This window comes from Thermobia domestica, chromosome 3, assembly GCF_964235325.1.
Source record: "Thermobia domestica chromosome 3, izTheDome1.hap1.1, whole genome shotgun sequence".
NCBI classification, from domain to species: Eukaryota; Metazoa; Arthropoda; class Insecta; order Zygentoma; family Lepismatidae; genus Thermobia; species Thermobia domestica.
In genome coordinates, this window is record NC_137456.1 from 90,265,181 (window position 1) to 90,285,990 (window position 20,810).

Genomic DNA, 20,810 nt, shown 5'->3' on the forward strand with positions numbered 1-20,810 from the left:
AAAAAAAAAAAAAAAAAAAAAGAAAAATATTAGGTTCTTTTGTCACACGCCTTAGCCCTCTCGACCATTCGGACGATTGACATTATCACAATGCACATGATGTATTGAATAACGGAATCTGTTCCCGATTTCTGACTGCAAGGACAGTTTTGCGCTCATTAAAAATTTCCCATAGTACAATCCTCAAATTTCGGACGTTTTCCATATTTAAGTCATTATAAGGTACCTTTATGCAGAGTTTCACGTCTCTCTTTCATTGGAAAGTACCTAATCTATTTGATGAGTGAGTGAATGAACCGATTTCTGCTTGGCTATGGACAGTTTTTCGCTCATAAAGAATTTCCATAGCACATTCCTTACATTTTAGATCTTTTCCATACTCAAGTCATTATAAGGTGCCTTTATGCAGAGTTTCACGTCTCTATCTCATTGGGAAGTACTTAATAAATTTGATGAGAGTGAATGAACCGATTTCTGCTTGGCTTAGGAGAGTTTCTCGCCCACAAAAATTCCCATAGCACATTGCTTTAATTTCGGACCTTTTCCATACTCAAGTCGTTATAAGGTACCTTTATGCAGAGTTTCATTGCTTCATACTTTTAGAGTACGTCTGTCTTATTGGGAAGTACCTAATCAACTTGATGAGTGAGTCAGTGAATCAATGAACCTGAAAACTGCATATTTTAGGGGTCCGGTACTCGAATATGGTTGAAGTTAGGAATGTGAAATTTGGTATATGAGCATATCTTTCAAATATGTGTTAAATTCTAAACCTGAAATTTCTACCTTTAATAGAATATTTTTTACGAAGCCTCGAAATCGGCGATTTTGCCAAAACTCGTATTTCCTGTATAACATGCTTCCGGCAGTGCGGGCCAGTTTTTCATTCCCGACGAATTTTCTTCGCGGAACTTAGCTGCCATGCACTGCGGTGCATATTGATATATGAGAGCCGTATAGTATTTACATATCATTACTGAAAGTCAAATATTTAAATATATTATTGACTTGTTTTATGAATATTACATGTTTATTGATGTATTGAGATGAGGAACATCGCTGCATATCACAGATGAACTGAAAGCCACTCTTTATTGTAATCGATTATTTTATTTGTTTTGAGTTTGTTCAGGTGTCGTGTCCTCTCATCTTGATATTTTATTGGAAGTAATCATATTTAAAATAAGAATAAGAAATTATTATTATATATACTATACATAAAAGATATGGTTCAAATATTTTTCATTAAATGTAGAACAAGAGCGATACACGTTTTTCGCTTCTCCTCTTGCTACATTTCATGAAAAATATTTGAACAATATCTTTTATGTATAGTGGTACATAACAACATGCTAAATTTGAAGGAATGTCTGATTTTAGGTGTAGGCCTAAATGCCGGGAAAATATTTCATTTCCGTCTAAAAACCCTTTAAATCATATGTTTTCTCTAAAAAAAAAAATCACCTACTGCTCAATGATTACACTCTACTATCATTATATCTTGCAGAACATATAAAATAATAATTATAATTTATATTTGATTATACTAGGTGCTTATTTACACTAAGAATAACACGATTTGTGTGTTTTTAATGGATTTTTATTTATTTTAGTTCTAAGATTTATATTTTAAACTTTTATTTTTTAATGTATTTTTATATTTTATTATTTCTTTGGACATTGTATATTTGAACAAAACCAATTACACATAAGGAACCAATTACACAAAGTATGCAATATTTTGAAGCAATAACAATGCTCGTACTCAGTACAACAAAGAAGAAACATTGTGATTTTGTTGCTTATGAAGTATAAAACTTTTTTTCAGACATTCCCATAGTCTTTATAGGAAAGGCTCTTCAAAATTTTCGTATAGCAGTTCATTGGCAAATTTCTGCGCTCTCCGTATTAAGTGCCTCTTCATAGAAAGCTTGGTCGTCGTTACTGAGCTCTGTAAACTTTAAAAGTTTTTTACGTCTTCTTTCTTTATATCACTTACACAATTTACACTGGGAACAGTAGTTGCAATTCCGAAGCGTGGAACTTTTGTATGGCTCCTCTATAAAACAGCTGAGTAAGAGTTTTACTCTGCATAAGTATTTCTGTACCAATAGATTTATATTCTTTGCAGAACCAAAGTACACGCACTTGTGACAGTTTTATTGGCATCACTAATTTCAGCGCATCTTTGGAAAATCTCTTAAAGTCCTTGCACACCCAATGCTCCCCAATCAGAGAAATGGTAACAATGAATATTAAACTTTCAAAGCAGATAAATAATACCGACGTGACTTAAGTGGAGTTTGGAATTAATATTTTTAATGACTTAGGCGCATTTTGAAAAAAAAAAGTTTATATATATATATATATATATATATATATATATAATTTCGAGACGACTTACGTGAGTTTTGAGAGGTTATGTAGTCAGGCATGTGTATCTACTCCTAATACACAAATAAAGGGCAAAAACCGAAAATTGAAAAAAAGTGACAGGTGGTGTTTGAAAGCAAGCTCCTCATATATATATATTCCAGAATCTATACTGCAACTATATATATATATATATATATATATATATATATATATATAGAGAGAGAGAGAGAGAGAGAGAGAAAGTGTGTGAGTGAGTGTGTGTGTATGTGAGTGTTTGTTTGTTTGTTTGTTTGTTTACACACACACACACACTACGTTTTCTTGAAATAAAAGATCCACTTACCATCTGATTTCTGGAGGATACGGAATATTTAGAAAAGGCATTTCAATGTAATTTACAGTTGTATTAAACAATAAATTTTCTCATGTGTTCTCAGACTTTCCTTTCTTTTCTTTGTTTTTTCAAACCTGAAAAGAGGCTATTTGAGGAGAATAAAATTTATGAAAATAAGCTTTAAATTTAATTTTACGTAGGAGTTGAAAATATTGGGCTCTCAAGTTTTTAATTAACATTACAATTTAACAAAAACGTTGTTAAACAATGCTTTGTACTAATTTCTTCCGTTATGTGCTTGATATTTTCTTTATCTGATTCTATGTATGACTTTAATATAATGTCTGTTTAACCTAAATGATCAATGATTTTCACTTTTATTTTTATTTATTTATTTTTTGTAAACCAGGTTGGAACAACAGTTTCGTTAAAAAATCTTTTTAGTACACTTCCTGTAAGACACAAAGAATTCTTGAAGAATCTGAAGCGTGAATTTTCCAGTATGTTGTTGCAGTTGCAAGCATATTCTCTCATATCTGTAGATGTGAAGTAAGTATTGTAGAATAATTACTATTCGTTTCATGTAGACCTATAGTGTAAAATGTAGATAGCAGAGTAGAATATCGTAATTACGTAAATACTATTGAAATGTGGAAAGTGATCTTATCCATTTATATGCGTATAATGTAAAAGAAAATTTATGCACATGATAGTTTTTACAGTGGGGAGTTTAGATACTGTCGGCGTCACAAGTGGTAGCATATTTCCGCTATCTACACATCTATATGCCAACTACTTGCGAAACAACAAGATCGTTTAAAGCAAAGATCTTCAGTTAATCCATTGTATGCATTGTTGTGAATCATTGATTGCTTATCTCATTATGTGACGACTTAGTTTCAGTGTTTTGTGAATTTCACAAGGCTCAAGCTGTATTTGGACAATTGTTATTAAAATGTCATCACAAAGTTCAGGTCAGTCTGAACATAAAGTTGATGTGCCGTCAGCTGCTATGAGCAACAAAGAAATCTTACAGGTAGCAGATGTAACAATTCCAATATCCTGCACATTGGGTCTCCATATATATCATGCGCCTATGCAAAGAAGACAGAAACGGGGAAAAAATCAGTCAAATATGGAAGACGTTCTGTGTGAATCTACACGAACTTAACAGTTTAATGTATAGCTTTTCTGGAAAAATCCTAATCCATGTAGGAGGAACACTTCTATGATGAGAAACCACTTACAAAATAAACACAGACAGAAATTCCGTCCTGAACCCGTGTTCACGAATATCCACCAAGTGTTTCGTCAGTACGTAACTTATCGTGTTCCACAGATGTCATCTCCGTCAAGTTACCTTCTGAACGGTAATTTAGATGGTCATGATGTGCAACGGTAATATGCATGCCCATCATATGCAGGACCCTTTCTCTATTGAATCACATACTGATTTGCTCGTTTAGGACTACGTTCGAGAAAGGTTGCAAAATAACTGGTTACAATGTGTGCAACTTATTTTTTCTTTTTCTTTCTAGCAAAATCTTTCTAGATTTTGAGAACGGGAAAGTTTACTGTTGGGTGTGCATATTTTGGATTCTAGTTGCCAATTGCCAGGGCAACAGGAAGTTCAGGCCGCCACTACTTCTCTATATCAGACATAGGAAGTGAAATTGAAACATGAATTACAAAGTAAACCTTATTCGTTGCCTTTAGAAGTATGATTTAGATCATGTATTTACCCAAACGAAAAGCTTCCGAAAATATTTATCACTTATTCCCACTGCACTTCATATTATTATTATTGTTAATCTTGTAGTTTCGCATTCGCAGAAATTTACACAATAATTCATGTGCGTAGTTACTGATGTAGGGTAGGGCGCCGTCAGGCATTTACATTCTTTGAAATCTATAAAAGAATTTAATGCGAGCCGCATAAGGCAGCGGTAAAAAGGGGGTGGTGCTATTAGGCGACTTATTCCTAGTACATCATAATTATATACTTAACAGTGTGTTTTGATCAGTCATATATTACACAATTTATAATCCAAAATACGATTTTTTAAAGCAATTAGTATGGTTCTTACCATAGGATGGAATAGTTCTTAGTTTGATGGTAAACGTCTGTGTATTTTGTTGTTTATTGTTAAATTTTATTTCAGAATTTCGTGTATCAATCAAACGAAGAAATGTTCAAGAACAGTTATTTCAACGAGAGGAAATAAGCAGATTAGAGAAAACATTTCATGTGTTTTTGGACCGGCACAGGTACGCAATGCTCATTTTAATCCATATGTTGCAGTGCAAACCATCATTATTGTACAGTATTTCCCCCTTGATCCAGTGTTTTCTTTTCATAAACTTCACTGATAAGAAATTTAAATTGCTCATTTTTATTCAGCACTTTTCCACCTACGCTTCAATACTTCTGGTGGTCAAATATTACCTTAATTTTCATAATGAGTTGTTTGTTATCAAGTTATTAAATAAAGAAAAATATGAATGTAATAAAAAGAAGTTAAGCTTTTAATTGTTCTTCTATCACTTAAAAATATATAGAAGGTAACGCAATAAGTAAGGGCAAACTCGCTTTATTATTAAACTGTAAATCTTAAATATATATATGCACATATACAGATAGTAAACAAATTAATGAAAACACCCGGTTTAGTTGTGACGTATTTTCAATGTGCTTGTCCACAGTGAAACTGTTTCTTGTTTGTGAATAGTGGAGACTGTGGGATAGTGGTAGGGAGAGGCACTACGAGCGTGGACGTTGTGGTAACGTGAGTGAACAGTGTGTCAGGCCGTAATGAGTTTGAAAGAGGTTCAATTGTTAGTGCGTATCTAGCTGGGTATATGTGACCATTCGAAAATTATAACAGCATACGGAGTGCACGGTAGAAAAAAGTGTCAAAGCGTAGTAGTGACAGAAAAACTAAGCTGCTATATAGGGATTGCCGGGTATTGAAAGGAATAATAGCATTGCAGAGGAAAATATTGGTCGCAAAAGTGAACAAGTATCTAAATACTCCAGTCTCAACGAAAACAGTGAGATGGAAACTTCATATAAATGAATATTCTTGGTCGTGTTAGTTTTGTCAAGCCATTAATGACATATCTAATGGCTCAAAGGCGACATCATGATGCAGTGACTAGAAAACTAGGAAATTGGAAGACTTAAAACTCATCATTTATTAGAACGAATCGACCTTTACCTTTTTCCTTACCACTTCAAACATGTACTGTCTTCATTCGATTGTCAAGCATGGTGGCAGCACTATTATGGTTTTACCCATTATATTATTGTATTTGGCACCCTTTCATGTCACCCAACTCTCGCCAAGTGAACTTTGTGGTGGACGAACATTTTGAGCGTGGGTTTTTCTCGGGGTTCCCCCGTTTCCTCTCACTTTCTCCATTCCACCATTTCATTCATTTCTCATCCCCAGCGGGAGCTCATGTTGTTCGGATTCCACGTTAATCAGTAGGTCGACGTCTCATATAGCCTCGTTGCTGAAAGGGACGCTAAACTAAAATCAACTCAACTCAACTCATTCATTTCTCATCATCACCGTCTCCTTTAGCCTAATCGGCATAACCGTTAGACGTAAAACTGAAAGATTTCATTTCATTTCCTGTCATGTCACATAACACAGTCGAGTCACAGCAGAAGCGTAGCAAGCAGTCGTGGGTAACCATTTCCACTCAATGCTGCAAACGTTATTTCCTAACAGCGATGCCATAATGGTCCTATCCACATTGTTGTCCCGCTCAAATGTTCTTTGCAGACCATGCCAACAGGATTCAGCAGCTTCTCTGGTCCGCGCAGTTTCCAGTCCGCAACATCGTCGAGCATCTATGGGCTATAATCAAGTTCCTCATCGATTTCTGCCTTCATCATCTCTAAATGAGCTGAAGATTGTGCTACATGAAAAACGAGTTCAAATTCAATTGACCACGATTCGGGACTTCAGACTGTATTGCTAGAATTCAGAGCTGTGTTGCGTGCTATACAGTATATGGCTTTACATCGTATTAGTGCACGAAGTTTCTACTTCCGGAAATGTTTTCTCTATTTTGTACACTATCTGTATAATGTTTTCCTACGTAGTCCTTTTCAGTGCACTTTTCTCATTGTTCGACAAGCATCTGTATTTCAAAAGAGGGAAAACGTTTTAAATCAGTGTGAAGACAAAAAGGCATCACTTCTTTTAACTGTGCTTATGTTTACTTGTTAGAAGAATGGTCCAACAATATGCGCCAGCTGCATAATATAAATGAACCAATAGGTAGAAACATTTCGAGAAGGCTGAAACAGTTGATTGATGACGTAAGTTAAAGCATCTGTAGTGTTGAAGACTGAATATCTGACATCGCACTGATCCCTATATATATATACATATATAGAGGGTTGATTAATTCGTGTGTCAATTTCATTTGTTCACTGTGCAAAAGTGGTAGGAGGTAAAGCCGTGCATTTTGGCGTAACTTTAGACGAAGGACATAAGTTTTGTTTCGCCATAGAAGCATGTCACTTGTACTCAAGATTGAAGAGATATAGAGTCAAAGGTCAAATTTCGAGTTTTTCCTTATGGGACTGCAATTGGTAAATTCTGAGAGCCTGAAAAAAAACATAAATCGAAGTGATAACAAAGAAAAAGCTGTATCGTATGATTCTACGTCGCAAGCCGACAAAATATGTGTCAGGGAGACCCGGGTTCGATTCCCGGCGGGAGCTCATGTGGTTCGGATTCCACGTTAATCAGTAGGTCCACGTCTCATATAGCTTCGTTGCTGAAAGGGACGCTAAAATAAAATCAAATCAAAAATATGTGTCAATCAAGTGTTAAGGTTAGATCAAGGTCACAGGTCACCTTGAGAACCCATTTGAATATCCTGAAAACAACGCAATGTCCGTATCAAATCATGTTAAACATCAAAATGAAGCAGCGGAACAAGCAAGGAACACTCAATAGTAGTACGAGGCCAAAAATCACAGGCAAATACAAGGTCAAAGGTCAACCACAAAAATCAAATACTCGCTGGGAAAACAGCAGTTGTTATAATAAAAGGGCATGTTGAAGGACGAAAGAAAATAGTTGAACAATCAATGAACAATCCGTACTAGGCTGAGGTCAAAAATCACAGGTAAATACAAGGTTAAAGGTCAACCACAAAAATCACACTTATTTCTAAACAAAACGTGAGCACAATATGGGGTGCTTAACACTGCGTTGTTTATGCTATCGGAAATGCACTAGGTTTATGTAGCATGAGCGACAGTGATCTTTCTTGAGGATTTAGTGTCACTTTGCTAAACAGTATTTCACTTATTCTACATGTCCGCCACCGTGGGCTAAGCACAGGTTGATTCTGTGAATCAACTGCTTAGTGAACACTTTCTCAAGCATGGTGGGAGTGATGTACTCAACACTACGTTCGATTTCTTGCCTTAGTTGTTCAACAGATGTGAGTCTGTTTCTATACACCACCTATTTCAGAAATCCCCAAAGAAAAAAGTCACACGGCGACAAGTTGGGACTTATTGGTGGTCATTGCACTTCACTTCCCATAGAGATCACATGCTGTCCAAACCGTTCCCTCAGAACAGCCATAGTTGCATTCGTACGATGCGCAGGAGAACCGTCTTGCTGATACCAAATTTCATCATTCTCATTCATGTTCAGACGATCCAACTCCGGGAAAAGAAACTCACGTAACATACGCTGATAAGATTATTGTGTCACATTTGCGTCGAAGAAGAAGGGACCAATGATTGCGTTGCTGTGATACCCATCCACACCATTACTCTAGTCTGATCAATGGAACGTTCACTGCGAACACGTGGTTGAGAATGAGCCCAATATCGATCATGAGAAGACGAAACGGAACCATTAACAAAAAATTTTGCTTCATCTGTCACAAGTAATTGGAATAAGAACATGAGGTTTTTGTTCAACTTCTCAATGACCCACTTACAAAAGGGATCTTCTGCTCGCAGTTCCTGAACTTCCCTGATTTTGTACGGTTTTAATTTCATTCTTTTTAGCAGTTTACTTAAAGTTGACTTATTAATACCAACTGCAAGACTGCGACGGGTCAGAGACTTTTGAGGGGATTGAAGAATAGATACAGCTACTTCCCTTTTCTTTGTTGGAGTCGTTACTGTTATGGGTCTACCAGCCCTTTTCCTCGTCAGTAGGTGCTTTGTATAGAAGCAGTTACTGCGAAACTGTTTATAGAGACGATATACTCGTATCTGGGTGTTCCTTATGACAACGTTCCACTCTGCATGAGCTCTTCGTCGTGTAACTGAAGCAGATTTACCACACTGAATATACCACTCCACTAAATCTGCTCGTTGTTCTGCCGATAAAGAATTCATTGCGAATACGCACCTTGTCAGAGGTACGACCAAACCAATTAATAAACCGATACACTTAGAGTGTAGACACAAAATGTTTGTCTCGTGTTTTGTCCTTATTCGACTTTAACTGCACTTGACACGAGTGGCGCCTCTAAGACTATGCACAAATAGTGTTCTCTAAGAGCGGCTAAGGCAGCCACGCCTACTATTGTCAAGGTCCCCGTGGTGCCATCCTGCTTGCAGCTCGTTCATCACGCTTGCAACTTTACCGTACGCCAAACGGAGGTGCAGGACTTGATTGTTCAACTGTTTTCTTCTAGGGGCCGCGGTGGCTCAGTGGTAGAGCGCTCACCTCTGGTGCTTGGGGTCCCGGGTTCGATCCCAGCCCACGCCAAGTGAACTTTGTGGTGGACAAACACCGTGTGCGTGGGTTTTCTCGGGGTTCTCCCGTTTCCTCCCACTTTCTTCATTCCACCATTTCATTCATTACTCATCATCACCGTCTTCTTTAGCCTAACCGGCATAACCGTGGGACGTAAAACTCAATTTCATTTCATTTTCAACTGTTTTCTTTCGTCCTTCAACATGCCCTTTTATTATAACAACTGCTGTTTTCCCAGCGACTATTTGAGTTTTGTGGTTGACCTTTGACCTTGTATTTGCGTATGATCTTTGACCTCATACTACTATTGAATGTTCCTTGCTTGTTTCGCTGCTTCATTTTGATATTTAACATGATTTGATACAGACATTGCGTTGTTTTCAGTGTATTCAAATGGGTTCTCAAGGTGACTTATGACCTTGATCTGACCGTGACCTCTGACCTTAACATTTGATTGTTACATATTCTGTCGGCTTGCGACGTAGAATCATATGATACAGCTTTTTCTTATATATATATATATATATATATATTATAATATTTAAAATTTTATTTTCTGTCTTTCTTTCTTGGAACTTATCGAACGATGATCACATAGAAAAATAACCTTTAATACGACATGTGTGTGTGTGTGGTTTGCATCTTAAATGAAAGCACATTGATTTCATTTATTGAATTTCGTGTTATAAGTAAAATTGGGTGATCAAATAAACGTGTTGTATGATTGAAATTAGAGTCTAATTTGAACCGATCAGCACGTAATACATAACATATATTTATGACTTACATTGTTATTTTGTTACGTATTTTATAAATTTCTTTTTGTAAGTACATAAAAGCAAATGCATTAGAATGAAGAGTCCGGTAATATTCATATACTACCTTCAAAAGTTGACGTTCCGTATGGTCCTACAATGAAAACGAAAACGAACATTCTAGGTTGTAGCAGTAGGGATACAGTTTGAAAGATTGAATCCTGCACAGTGCGCTTCTGTGATTGAGTCATATTTTAAAAGTAAGGTCTGTGGGATACCATTGACTTTATAGTCTACAAGATCCGCGGATATCTCTCTGTAATGTCTTTTTCTGATGATACCACCTGCAACAGATGCTGAAGGCAAGGATTAAAAGATAAGTTCAGGCAATTTCATTTAATTCCATGATTGTATATCTGGTATCAGTTACCACTAAGTATCTTTACAATGATTGCTTTTTCTGTTTGATTTGATATTTTGCATCCCTTTCAGCAGTGAGGCTATATGAGACGTGGACTTACATCTTAACGTGGGATCCGAACCACATGAGCTCCCGCCGGGAATCGAATCCGGGTTTCCCACGCCAAAGGCGCGTATGCTAACCGCTTAGCCATGAAGGAGCTCTTTACAATGGTTAGATAATGTTATAGTGAGAAATATGAGTATTAATATTATGGATGGATATCAGCGGACTCTTTATATGTCTTTATAGTGAACAGACATCGTGTCCATCCCTTCAGTTATCATTCGTCTTCTTTAGCTACAAGGCATAAACGGAAAGATTAAACTAATGATTCATTTCATTTCATATTAAAAGAACTTTTTTTTTTTTCTTTCTTTCTGCACCGGTTAGACTTGAAAACATTCTTAATATGTATCATTTCTTAGAGGTTCGCCTCACCAATCACGTAATATTTTCTTGTTACCTGATAAAACCCAATTTAGTTTTTTTGTATTATTTGCATTTTGTTTGTGTGAAGTAGGTTCCTTATCATTTAATTTAAAATCAACTAATCACTGAGCAAAGCAAACCAATTTATTATTATAAGCTAATATCTTGTAACAGTTTGGCCAACTTACCACTTGATTTCATCAGACACTATGATTTATATGAGAATTAACAGAAGATTAAATTCTAAGAGACAGCTAAAGTCTTTCTGTAACCTAATTGATAGCTGACAGCCAATCATCTTGTAGAATCAAAGCAGGTAGAAAATCTGCTAAATTCCCTGTTTAGATTGTATACACATATACTTAATTCTTAACAAAAACTCACCAAATAAATTCACAAAATATAATTATGATAATATAATCCTAATAATAACCACAATAACAAAAATGACACAAGATTTATGTCTTAGTGCTTCCTGATAACTTATTCCACTGTTCATCAATTTTAATTCCTGAGTTTCTATTCATCACCTTCGCTTTCAGTAAATCTTACTTCTTTCCATTTCCTGATCATCTTTGTCTTCTTGGTCTAGCACTTCCAATTAACCTTCATCCGCTCGCGTACTACGAATTCACGTTTCCGCTCGCGCCGACGGTAATTTGGCTGTCATCGATTATTTTTTTCATGTTTTTCAGCATTATGCATGATGCTAAGTGTATGTTTTGGAGTAATTAGGTTTATTAAATTAAAACAAATCATTGTTGACCAAAAAATATATATTTAAATTAAATTACAACACTGCTAAATATGAATGAATTCACAGTGAACAAAATACAAAATAACAGAATCTAATATAATCAACATCAATGTCGCTGTCCTAGTTGTGAGATTACTGGCATTTATTGCAAGTAGTAGTAATGCTTGAGTGCTTTTCGCACATGTTTTTCCACAATCAGTACATTCAAGGCGGGTTCTAAGCTACTCAACATCCATGTCACTGTCCTCGTTGTGAGATTGGAGGAATATATTACAAGTAATAATAATGGTTGAGTGCTCTTTGCAGACGTTTTTACCACGATTTTTACATTCAAGGCGAGTTCCCCAGTTATTTCTCGACCCTCAGCGGTAGAAAATACAACTGTGGATTGGTTGGACTGATTCATCATCGGTAGTTTGCTCTCTATATTGTGCCAAGAACATCAGCAATCTTTTCGCAAAGTTGAGATTTTAGAACGAGCTTTCAAGTTTTCATTCGTTAGTTCTAATGCTAACTCGTACAGATATGGCCTTCTTGTATTATTTTTGACGTTAGAGCAGTTGAAAATGAAACAGCCAATGAAAAATAATGAAACTTTTACTTACATTTTTATGTAAGTGCACAACAAAAAATTCACGTTTTCGCTCGCACTCACGGCAGGTTGGCACTCCACCCGCCACCACCAACTTTGGAATTGTACTGAGCCGGAAGTCATCGTTGGTTAGACTGCAACTACACATAATCTAGAGGATGGGAGTGTAAATGGAGAATACACACCCCACCAGTTATAACCTTAGAGCTCTGGGAAGAAGGGCACAAAAACTGAAATTGACGGCCAATTTGCCGCGGGCGCGAGCGGATAAAGGTTAACCTCGTGTCCCGTATCCTTTAAGTGTTTGTAGACTTCATTTCTTTCTTTTTAGCCTTATACCGTCCTTATGCTGTTTAATTTCCTCCTTTAATTTCTTTCCTGTTTCTCTAATATAGCACATATTACACTCATTGCACTGGATTTCATAAATGACTCCTTTTTTTTGTCCCGGGTTCAAACCCTGCTCCCGCCAAGTGAATTTTGTGGTGAACAAACACCGTGCATGGGTTTTCTCGGGGTTCTCCCGTTTCCTCCCACTTTCTTCATTCCATCCCCATTCATTTCTCATTATCACCGTCTCCTTTAGCCTAGCGGGCATAAGCGTCGGATGTAAAACTCAAAAAGTTCATTTCATTTTTTCTTAATTATTCCTAACTCATCTTTTGTCTTCTTCCTCTCTCTTAGTACCTCCAATAACCTTTTGCTTCCTTTCCTGAGGATCGTGATGAGCTGTCAGCGACCAATCAGGTTCCAGAAAGATTTTAGCTGTCTCTTAGTATTTAATCTTTTGTTAATTCTCATGTAAGTCATAGTGTCTGATGAAGCCAAGTGTTTAATTGGCTGAACTTTCACAGAATATGAGTTTTATAATGATAAATTGCTTTGCTTTGCTCAGCGATTAGTTTATTTTAAATTATAGTATATAATAGACAAAGCTAGTATAATGGAGAATATTATCATCTAAGTTGTTTTGCCTTTCTTTCTTACAGCTTCAGAGTTTGATTGCATTTGAAGAAAAGCCGCTAACTGATTCCGTTAGGGAAGAGTTCGGTGTGAAGACGGAGGGACCATATCCATTTAATATTGTTGGATTCATCTCATCCTGTCGTCATGGAAGTGGGCGAAGTGCTCCTGACAGACAGTTTTATTATATCAACGGTCGACCTTGTGAACCAACAAAGGTGACTGTGTTGAATTTCAATTACTATAATTAAGAAATATCCAATAATTCCTGCTAATAACGTGTTGGATTTCAGGTCATTTTTATAAGGATCTTCTGTCAGTTATATTAAATATTAAAATTCTTGTGAATTATCGTTAACTGCTTGAAAGTAAATGTACGTATCTTTTGTGTAATAGAATTACAACATTATTTGGAAATTCTAGTTCGCATTTACTTTTGGCTTTAGAAATGAAAAATGCATGTAAAGAGTTTGTTTTAAAAGGTTATTGAAGGAAATACAAAGATCATCAAAAGCATATATTATGCTACGCGGGAGCCGGAATGATCTTTGACGTGAACCAGTGAGCGGGTTACGCTTTTGCTTGTTAGTGAAAGATGTTAACATAAACTAGCTTTAATCTGCATTCAATAGTTTGCTTCAGAAATATTTTCTTACGAAAATATTTTAGTAAATTTCTTGTTTCTTTCCCGGAAAGAAATGACTTCGGTCTGGCAGTGGTAACATCCCAGTGTGGTAGCTTAATTTTCTGAAGCGAATAATTATATCAGATGGGTTTGAGAAAGTCTTTTCGATTATTTACGTTCTGATTTTAACCTTAATGCTTAAATTTATCATTTTACTTTATTCTCACAAAATTTAAAATGGAGGATTTCTTCTTTTTCTTTCAGAAAAATTCAAGTTCTGGTAAGTAATATCACATAACAAAACATGGAATCTTACCAACTTTCCAACAAAGTTGGGGGTAAGATCTTGTTTTATTTTAATTATTAAACTTCTTCGTATAAATTCAACTAATAGTCTGTACATAGTATCGTGATTTCGTTTATAATGTGTGAGTATTTTAAAATATGACTTGGGAAATATAGTTACTGATTATTTAAATCTCTTTCTTCGTAGGTTATTAAGGTTGTAAACGAAGTCTATCATATGTTCAACCGGCACCAGTATCCATTTGTATTGCTGAATATTAAAATAAACCAGGATAATGTTGATGTTAATGTAACGCCTGATAAACGAAAAATTTTTGTTGAAAACGAGAAGTTGTTACTTGCTGTAATTAAGGTACGTTAATTTGTACGTATTCTTTTAAGTCACTGTTTTAAAATCACAACTAAAATTTGTGATTCATCAAACATTCCCGTTATATATATAAGGTGGACAAAAAGTCAGGTGGCAGTCCTGACAGAGGAAAGACTATTGAGTTCGGGGTCTACATTGCCCATAGATAATGTTTGAGAAGTGGGGAAACTTCAAGAACACAAGTCACCATGTTTTAGTGGTGGTTAAGACATCTACGCGGTAAGCTGGAGAGCAAGTTCGATTCGCTGTCCGGTCGTTCATTCTTTTACTCTTTGTATGTCAAATATTGTATTCCTTTGTACGCAAAAGATCATAGCCGTAATACTCAATTATATGATAGGAGAAACGGTACCGGGAATTCTAAACAATGTGAAAAATGCAAATTAGCATTCAGCTCTTAGCAAACTAGCATGTAAAACCTTTACTGCTCTGATTCAGTTCACAACAGTCTATATCTGTATTTCATTATGTATAAGTTCTGTTAAGACCTAATGAATATTGATCTAGTTTTAAGTATAGTGAAGTCATCTAATTTGTGAAGTACAATGTTCGGAATGGGAGGATAAAAGGGAGGTTGATTACTATTATTTCATATTGTATCGTTTATTGATCTAACATCAAAATAACGCTTGTTTAGACTTTTGATTTGAATATCAACAAGATTATAAGTCCAGTGTGTGATAATATTATTAGAAATGTACTGTGGAGAAACAACATTCATTTCTTATAATTGTAGATATTTCTTCTTTTACATTCACATTTAAGTGATTATTAAGAACAATAAAGTTACAATTGTTTTTTAAAGTTCGTCTATACTTTATATATATATAATAAAAGTAGAACAGAATTTATGCTTACAAGTTACTGTGATTTGGAAAACAAACCGCAAGGGAAACATCAAGTTTATTATTATTATTATTATTATTATTATTTAAAAACTATGGGGTTGCGTCATTTGAAAGAATACAAGAAGCTTTTAATTTACTTATTATTTTGCTACTTTTGTAGAACAAATTACCATACTTTAGTGGTCAGCTGTGATAAAAGTTGTATGCTCACAAGGACCATGCCTCTTTAGTTGTGAAGTTAAATGAAGACCTAGATCAAAATTTAAGATACAGATTATTGAAGTTCAAACTTTAATATCCTGTAATGTCTTAAAGTAGAAATCATTGTATGAAATATTATCTGAGATGTCATAGTTAAACATGTTCGTTCTTATACAAAGTATTGTATTCCTATTACAGGCATCGATTGTGCAGTTGTTTGAAAGTACTTTAACCCAGCAAGATCTTTGTAAGCAGACTTCTCCTTTACTGAGGCTTTCTTCGTGTGAGAAGAAAACTGAGAGAGCGGAAGTCAATTATAGTACTCTGTTGCAGAGATTCGGAAAGCATTCTTCAAGTAGTAATAGTGATAATACGCAAAAGAAAATTGTGGATAGGATTGATGGAAAAAGCAGAAAAAGGACCATAACGAGTTACAATGAAGTACGTCCTAAACGTAAGTATTGCGTGTAGTATTAATGGGCACTTTTTTGATTAAAGGGTTCAGATTTGTAAAATTATGAATATTGGGATTTTATATTTTTTATTTTGATTGGTTGATTTGGAGTTTAATATAGTTTTAAGAACCGAAGCTATATGAAACATGAACACACAGTTTGAGTAGGGTCCGAAACACATGAGTCCCCACCGAGAATTGAACCAGGTCTCATACGTTATTATTATTATTATTATTATTATTATTATTATTATTATTATTATTATTATTATTATTATTATTATTATTATTATTATTATTATTATTATTATGTCTTAACGAAGCTGTCCTGCATTACCTTTAAACGAAGTAAATCTGGGTCTAGTAAAACTCAAAGTGAGTCAAGGGAGCATCAGCTCTTGTATGAGAGAGATCTACTATGTTGATTTGCTTCAGCTCTTGTGTAAAATTGAACAATTGAAAAAGAATTATCGGGTACTATGCGTTGAAGAATCTGGAAGTGGATTACAGAGACAGAAGAATAATATACCAACTTTATAGGAACCAGACAGCTGTTATAGGAAGAGATCAGAAGAAAGCAAGAACAAGTAAAGGAGTGAGGCAAGGATGTTGACTTTCACCTCTCCTGTTCAGCGTCTATATAGAAGAGGCTATGAAAGAATTCTTTGATAGAAACGAGAAAGGCGTAAAAGTAAATGGTCAGGTTTTCAGCACAATAAGGTTTTCTGATGACGTAGCATTGATAGCGGAGAATGATGAGGACTTGCAGAAAGCACTTTCCAACTTGCAGGAAGCAACGACCAACTGGAAAAAAAAATGCAAAATGAAGATAAATAAGAAGGAAACCAAAGTGATAAAGTGCACAAGAGCAGGATAGAAAGAGGCAAAGAGATAGAGAGAAAATCGAAGACGTTTCCCTATTTAGGAAGTCTAATATCCTTGGACGGAAAAAGTGAAAAAGACGTGAAGTTCCAGAATAGCGCAGGCTAAATAAGCATTCTATAGGAAAAGAGGACTACTAACATCAAGAAATGGGTCGCTGGACGTTCGTAAACGATTTATTAAGACACTGGTATGGAGCGTGGCGCTTTACGGATCAGAGACGTGGACATTGAGAAAAGCTGAAATATCCAAGCTGGAAGCATTTGAAATGTGGTGTTGGCGCAGAATGCTGCGCATATCATGAACCGAAAGGAAAAGGAATGAAGACGTACTAAAGGAAGCTAATGAAGGACAACAGATCATGAAGATAATAGGAGAAAGAAGAAACAGCATGCTTGGCCATTTTATTCGGCACTCCGATTGGATCACCGTGCTGATAGAGGGAAAGGCAAAAATAAAATCAGGAAGAGGAAAACCAAGGATAGAATATCTAGATGCAGTCACGAAGAAGAGGCCTTTTCAAAATATAAAACAGCTCTCCCAAGCGAGAAAAAAGTTTTAAAATTTCCATGTTGCCCACCAACCTATGGTTTAGGTGGACAAGAAGAAGGTACTATGCAGTGAGCATAATGGTACTTCTAAATAAAGAGATTGGATTGCTTTCGCTTTTTATCAACTTACAATTTTATGCCTTCTGTAGGGAGAATTGAGGTTTATGATTGTTGTATGACGAGATTGTGATATAAATTGAAGTATTGTAAGAAGGAAAATGTCTGGCATATTATTTTTAATCTACGGAGAAAGCAAGAGAAGCAATTACTTTGCTTGGATATATGTATAGACACAATAAGGTTACTTTTTTCATTAAGTGGAGTAGGGTAAATACTGGCTTTAGAGATATTAGCAATAGTTCTAGTAGCACTATCGTTAAAAAGTATTTTTGTACCCAGTACAGTTTGTCTTTGAAGTTACTTATAGAAAATAATCAGTTTTCACGCTTTTAAATACATTCGTTTTGTATTATTTATTTTTTATTTTTGCTATCATACTAGCATGTTAGTGTAATAAAGAAATAAATATCTTGGACATTGTACTATGTATTCATGTCAAAATTTCAGTGTTTTCAGACTAAAATGTGTTTCTTCAGAAAATTCCAAACAGTAGCGTAACGTAAAAATGTCCCCCTCGTACAGGATTATTTTTGGGCCCCCCTTCCCATGCCCATTAACTTCCTACTATATTATGTCCCTGTAGAAGACAATGGTTAATAAATCATACTTAACATATTGATCATGCAATATAATAAAATTGCAATTAAAATTAATACTCACCGAAAAAGGCAAACAAACTGCTGAATGTCGAAGTTCATTTGAAGCGGTGTAGTCTTCTAGCATTTTTTGTTGCATTTTTTTTTTTTTTTTTTTTTTTTTAAATTGTTTCAGTTACATCTATTGCTCTTGCTCTCTCACGTTCAATACTTAAAATACTGAGACCAGTCAATCGTTCTTGAGACACGGAACTGCGTAAATAGTTTTTTATCAATTTTAATTTTGAAAAAGATCGCTCTGCTGTAGAAACAGTCACTGGTAAGGTCAGAAATAAATAAATAAATAAATAATAAAAAAAAGTTGTACATACGTCTGGAATACTAGAAGCCAAAGTATAGTTATCTATTAATAGGAGATATGCTAGTTCTCGAATTGTTGTTTTCAACTTTATCTCCTTGTGTAAAACCAGTTTAAATCTTTGAATTTGATATGCAAAATCCTCTGTCAGGTCCTCTTCATACGTAGAAAACAAACGAATTGCTTTCCTATGTAGCTCTTCATCCGAAGCAGAAGACAAAAACTGGGGAGTTAGTATAATAAATAGCTCACTTAGTTCTTTCATAATTCAACTCTAATTTGGATTTGATGTATAATGATGTCTAGGGTATTATTAAATACAGTTACTTGATAATGTCTTTCCGGGTTTGTCAAACGATTGCCCTGGACTAATTCATCGAAATGTTTCTAGACTTTTCGAACCCTCTCGTTCTCAAATGTTATGCCGGAACCGCATTGTCTTGCAAGTTCAGTAGTTGACAACATTGCATCTTGGAAATTATTTCTGTAATTAGATAGTGTATCAGTAGCATACTGAAGAAGGGCTGATGCCTGGTAAAGATCAACATCGTTGGTCTGAAGAAATTTTGAAGTCAAGTTCATAGTTTCAAGTATTTTAGTATGAAGGACAACTTGTAAAATACATTCAAACTTTTCTAATTGTTTCTTTAAATCATTCACCTCTTCTACTTCGTTAATGTTTTTGGACTGAAGCGTAAGTTTTGTTAAGGCTCTCATAATAACTGAATATGAATAACGTAAAGCTCTTAATGAATCAAATCTTGAACACCAACGCGTAAGACAAAGTTTCTCTACTGAATGTGAAGACGTCGAAAACAGTTCCCATCTTTTGGTGCTCTGACTGAAAAACACATAGAGTCTCTCAATTATGTCATAAAAGTTTTTGTTTTCCTGCACAAATGATACAGCGTCATTCAAGAGTAAGTTCAAATTATGTGCAGCGCAGTAAACAAACTTTGCGCTCTTTTGTTTTTCTTGAATTCTTGTTTTAAAGCCCTTATAAATGCCAGACATATTTGCCGCCCCGTCGACATTTTGACAATGAAAGTCAATTTTCCTGCATTATTTTCAGAATTTATGTTTCTAACCCAACAGCCGTATGATCGGTAATATTTTTGAATCCTAAGAAACTTTTATCAACTTTGATTCCTAAGGGCTTTCCAGATGGATCCTTCTCAATAGTAACATATCGATATATTTGACTTAACTGATCCTTCTTAGTAATTTTCTTCAGAAGTATCCATAATTATAGAGAAAAAATGCGCAGATTTTATATCATTTAATATGTCGTCTTTTACTTTTTTGGACAGAAGTTCGATTATTTCATTTCGAATTTTTGGACTAGGATACTTAGATAACTTTGGCCCACTGATAAGTTGCTCCAAAACAAGGTCATATTTAGCCAATAATTATGATTCTATAACGGATATAAAATTCCCACTATGTGCTTTCACTATTTCTTCTCTACGACCTCGAAATGTTAGATTGGACGCTGCTAGGGTAAGAGTAACGCCAACAATACGACCAATGATTTGTTTCCACTTATTCACTTTTTTTTTTTTTTTTCACTTACTTACTTCAGATTCCATATATGTTCATTTATTGTTTCTTTTTCTTTTCCACGTATTGAATATAACGCACGCATTTAGATGAGATTTGCTACTTTCATGCTTTCTATTTTCTTTGATAACCCTTGCCAATCACGAATTCCTCTTACCCAACCTAATTGAAAACCTGTCGAACTACGATCTGCAAACAACCAACACGGTTGGCAATACGAAAAATCTCCTTTCACTGAATAGCAAAGCCAATCTCTAGTAATTTTGAAGCCGGTCTTTGTTTTTTCATAGTAATTTTTGGAAAATGATGTATTATTCTGTTCTGGATCTTTAGGAAACGGTCCTTGTAATCTACATGGTCCATGATGAACAATGAATTCCTTGGTTTCATTATCTAAATTATCCGGATAGTCAGCACGATCAAGGAAAATTCTTTTGCATTATTTGGTAATTCTAAATTTAGATCGTTATTAGCGGTAGGATCTGTTTCGGTAACAGTAGAATTAGTACTACGAGCAG

General features: G+C 35.2%; 1 protein-coding gene across 1 annotated transcript in view; it reads left to right on the top strand.

Annotated features, from left to right (window-relative positions):
* Pms2 (mismatch repair endonuclease PMS2) overlaps nt 1-20,810 on the top strand; it is an 86,086-nt gene that overhangs the window by 39,419 nt on the left and 25,857 nt on the right. Inside the window, exons 5-9 of the mRNA XM_081751282.1 lie at nt 3,120-3,259; nt 4,873-4,978; nt 13,448-13,639; nt 14,540-14,704; nt 15,970-16,225. Of these exons, the coding sequence (XP_081607408.1) occupies nt 3,120-3,259; nt 4,873-4,978; nt 13,448-13,639; nt 14,540-14,704; nt 15,970-16,225 (859 nt within the window). The remainder of the gene's footprint in view (nt 1-3,119; nt 3,260-4,872; nt 4,979-13,447; nt 13,640-14,539; nt 14,705-15,969; nt 16,226-20,810) is intronic.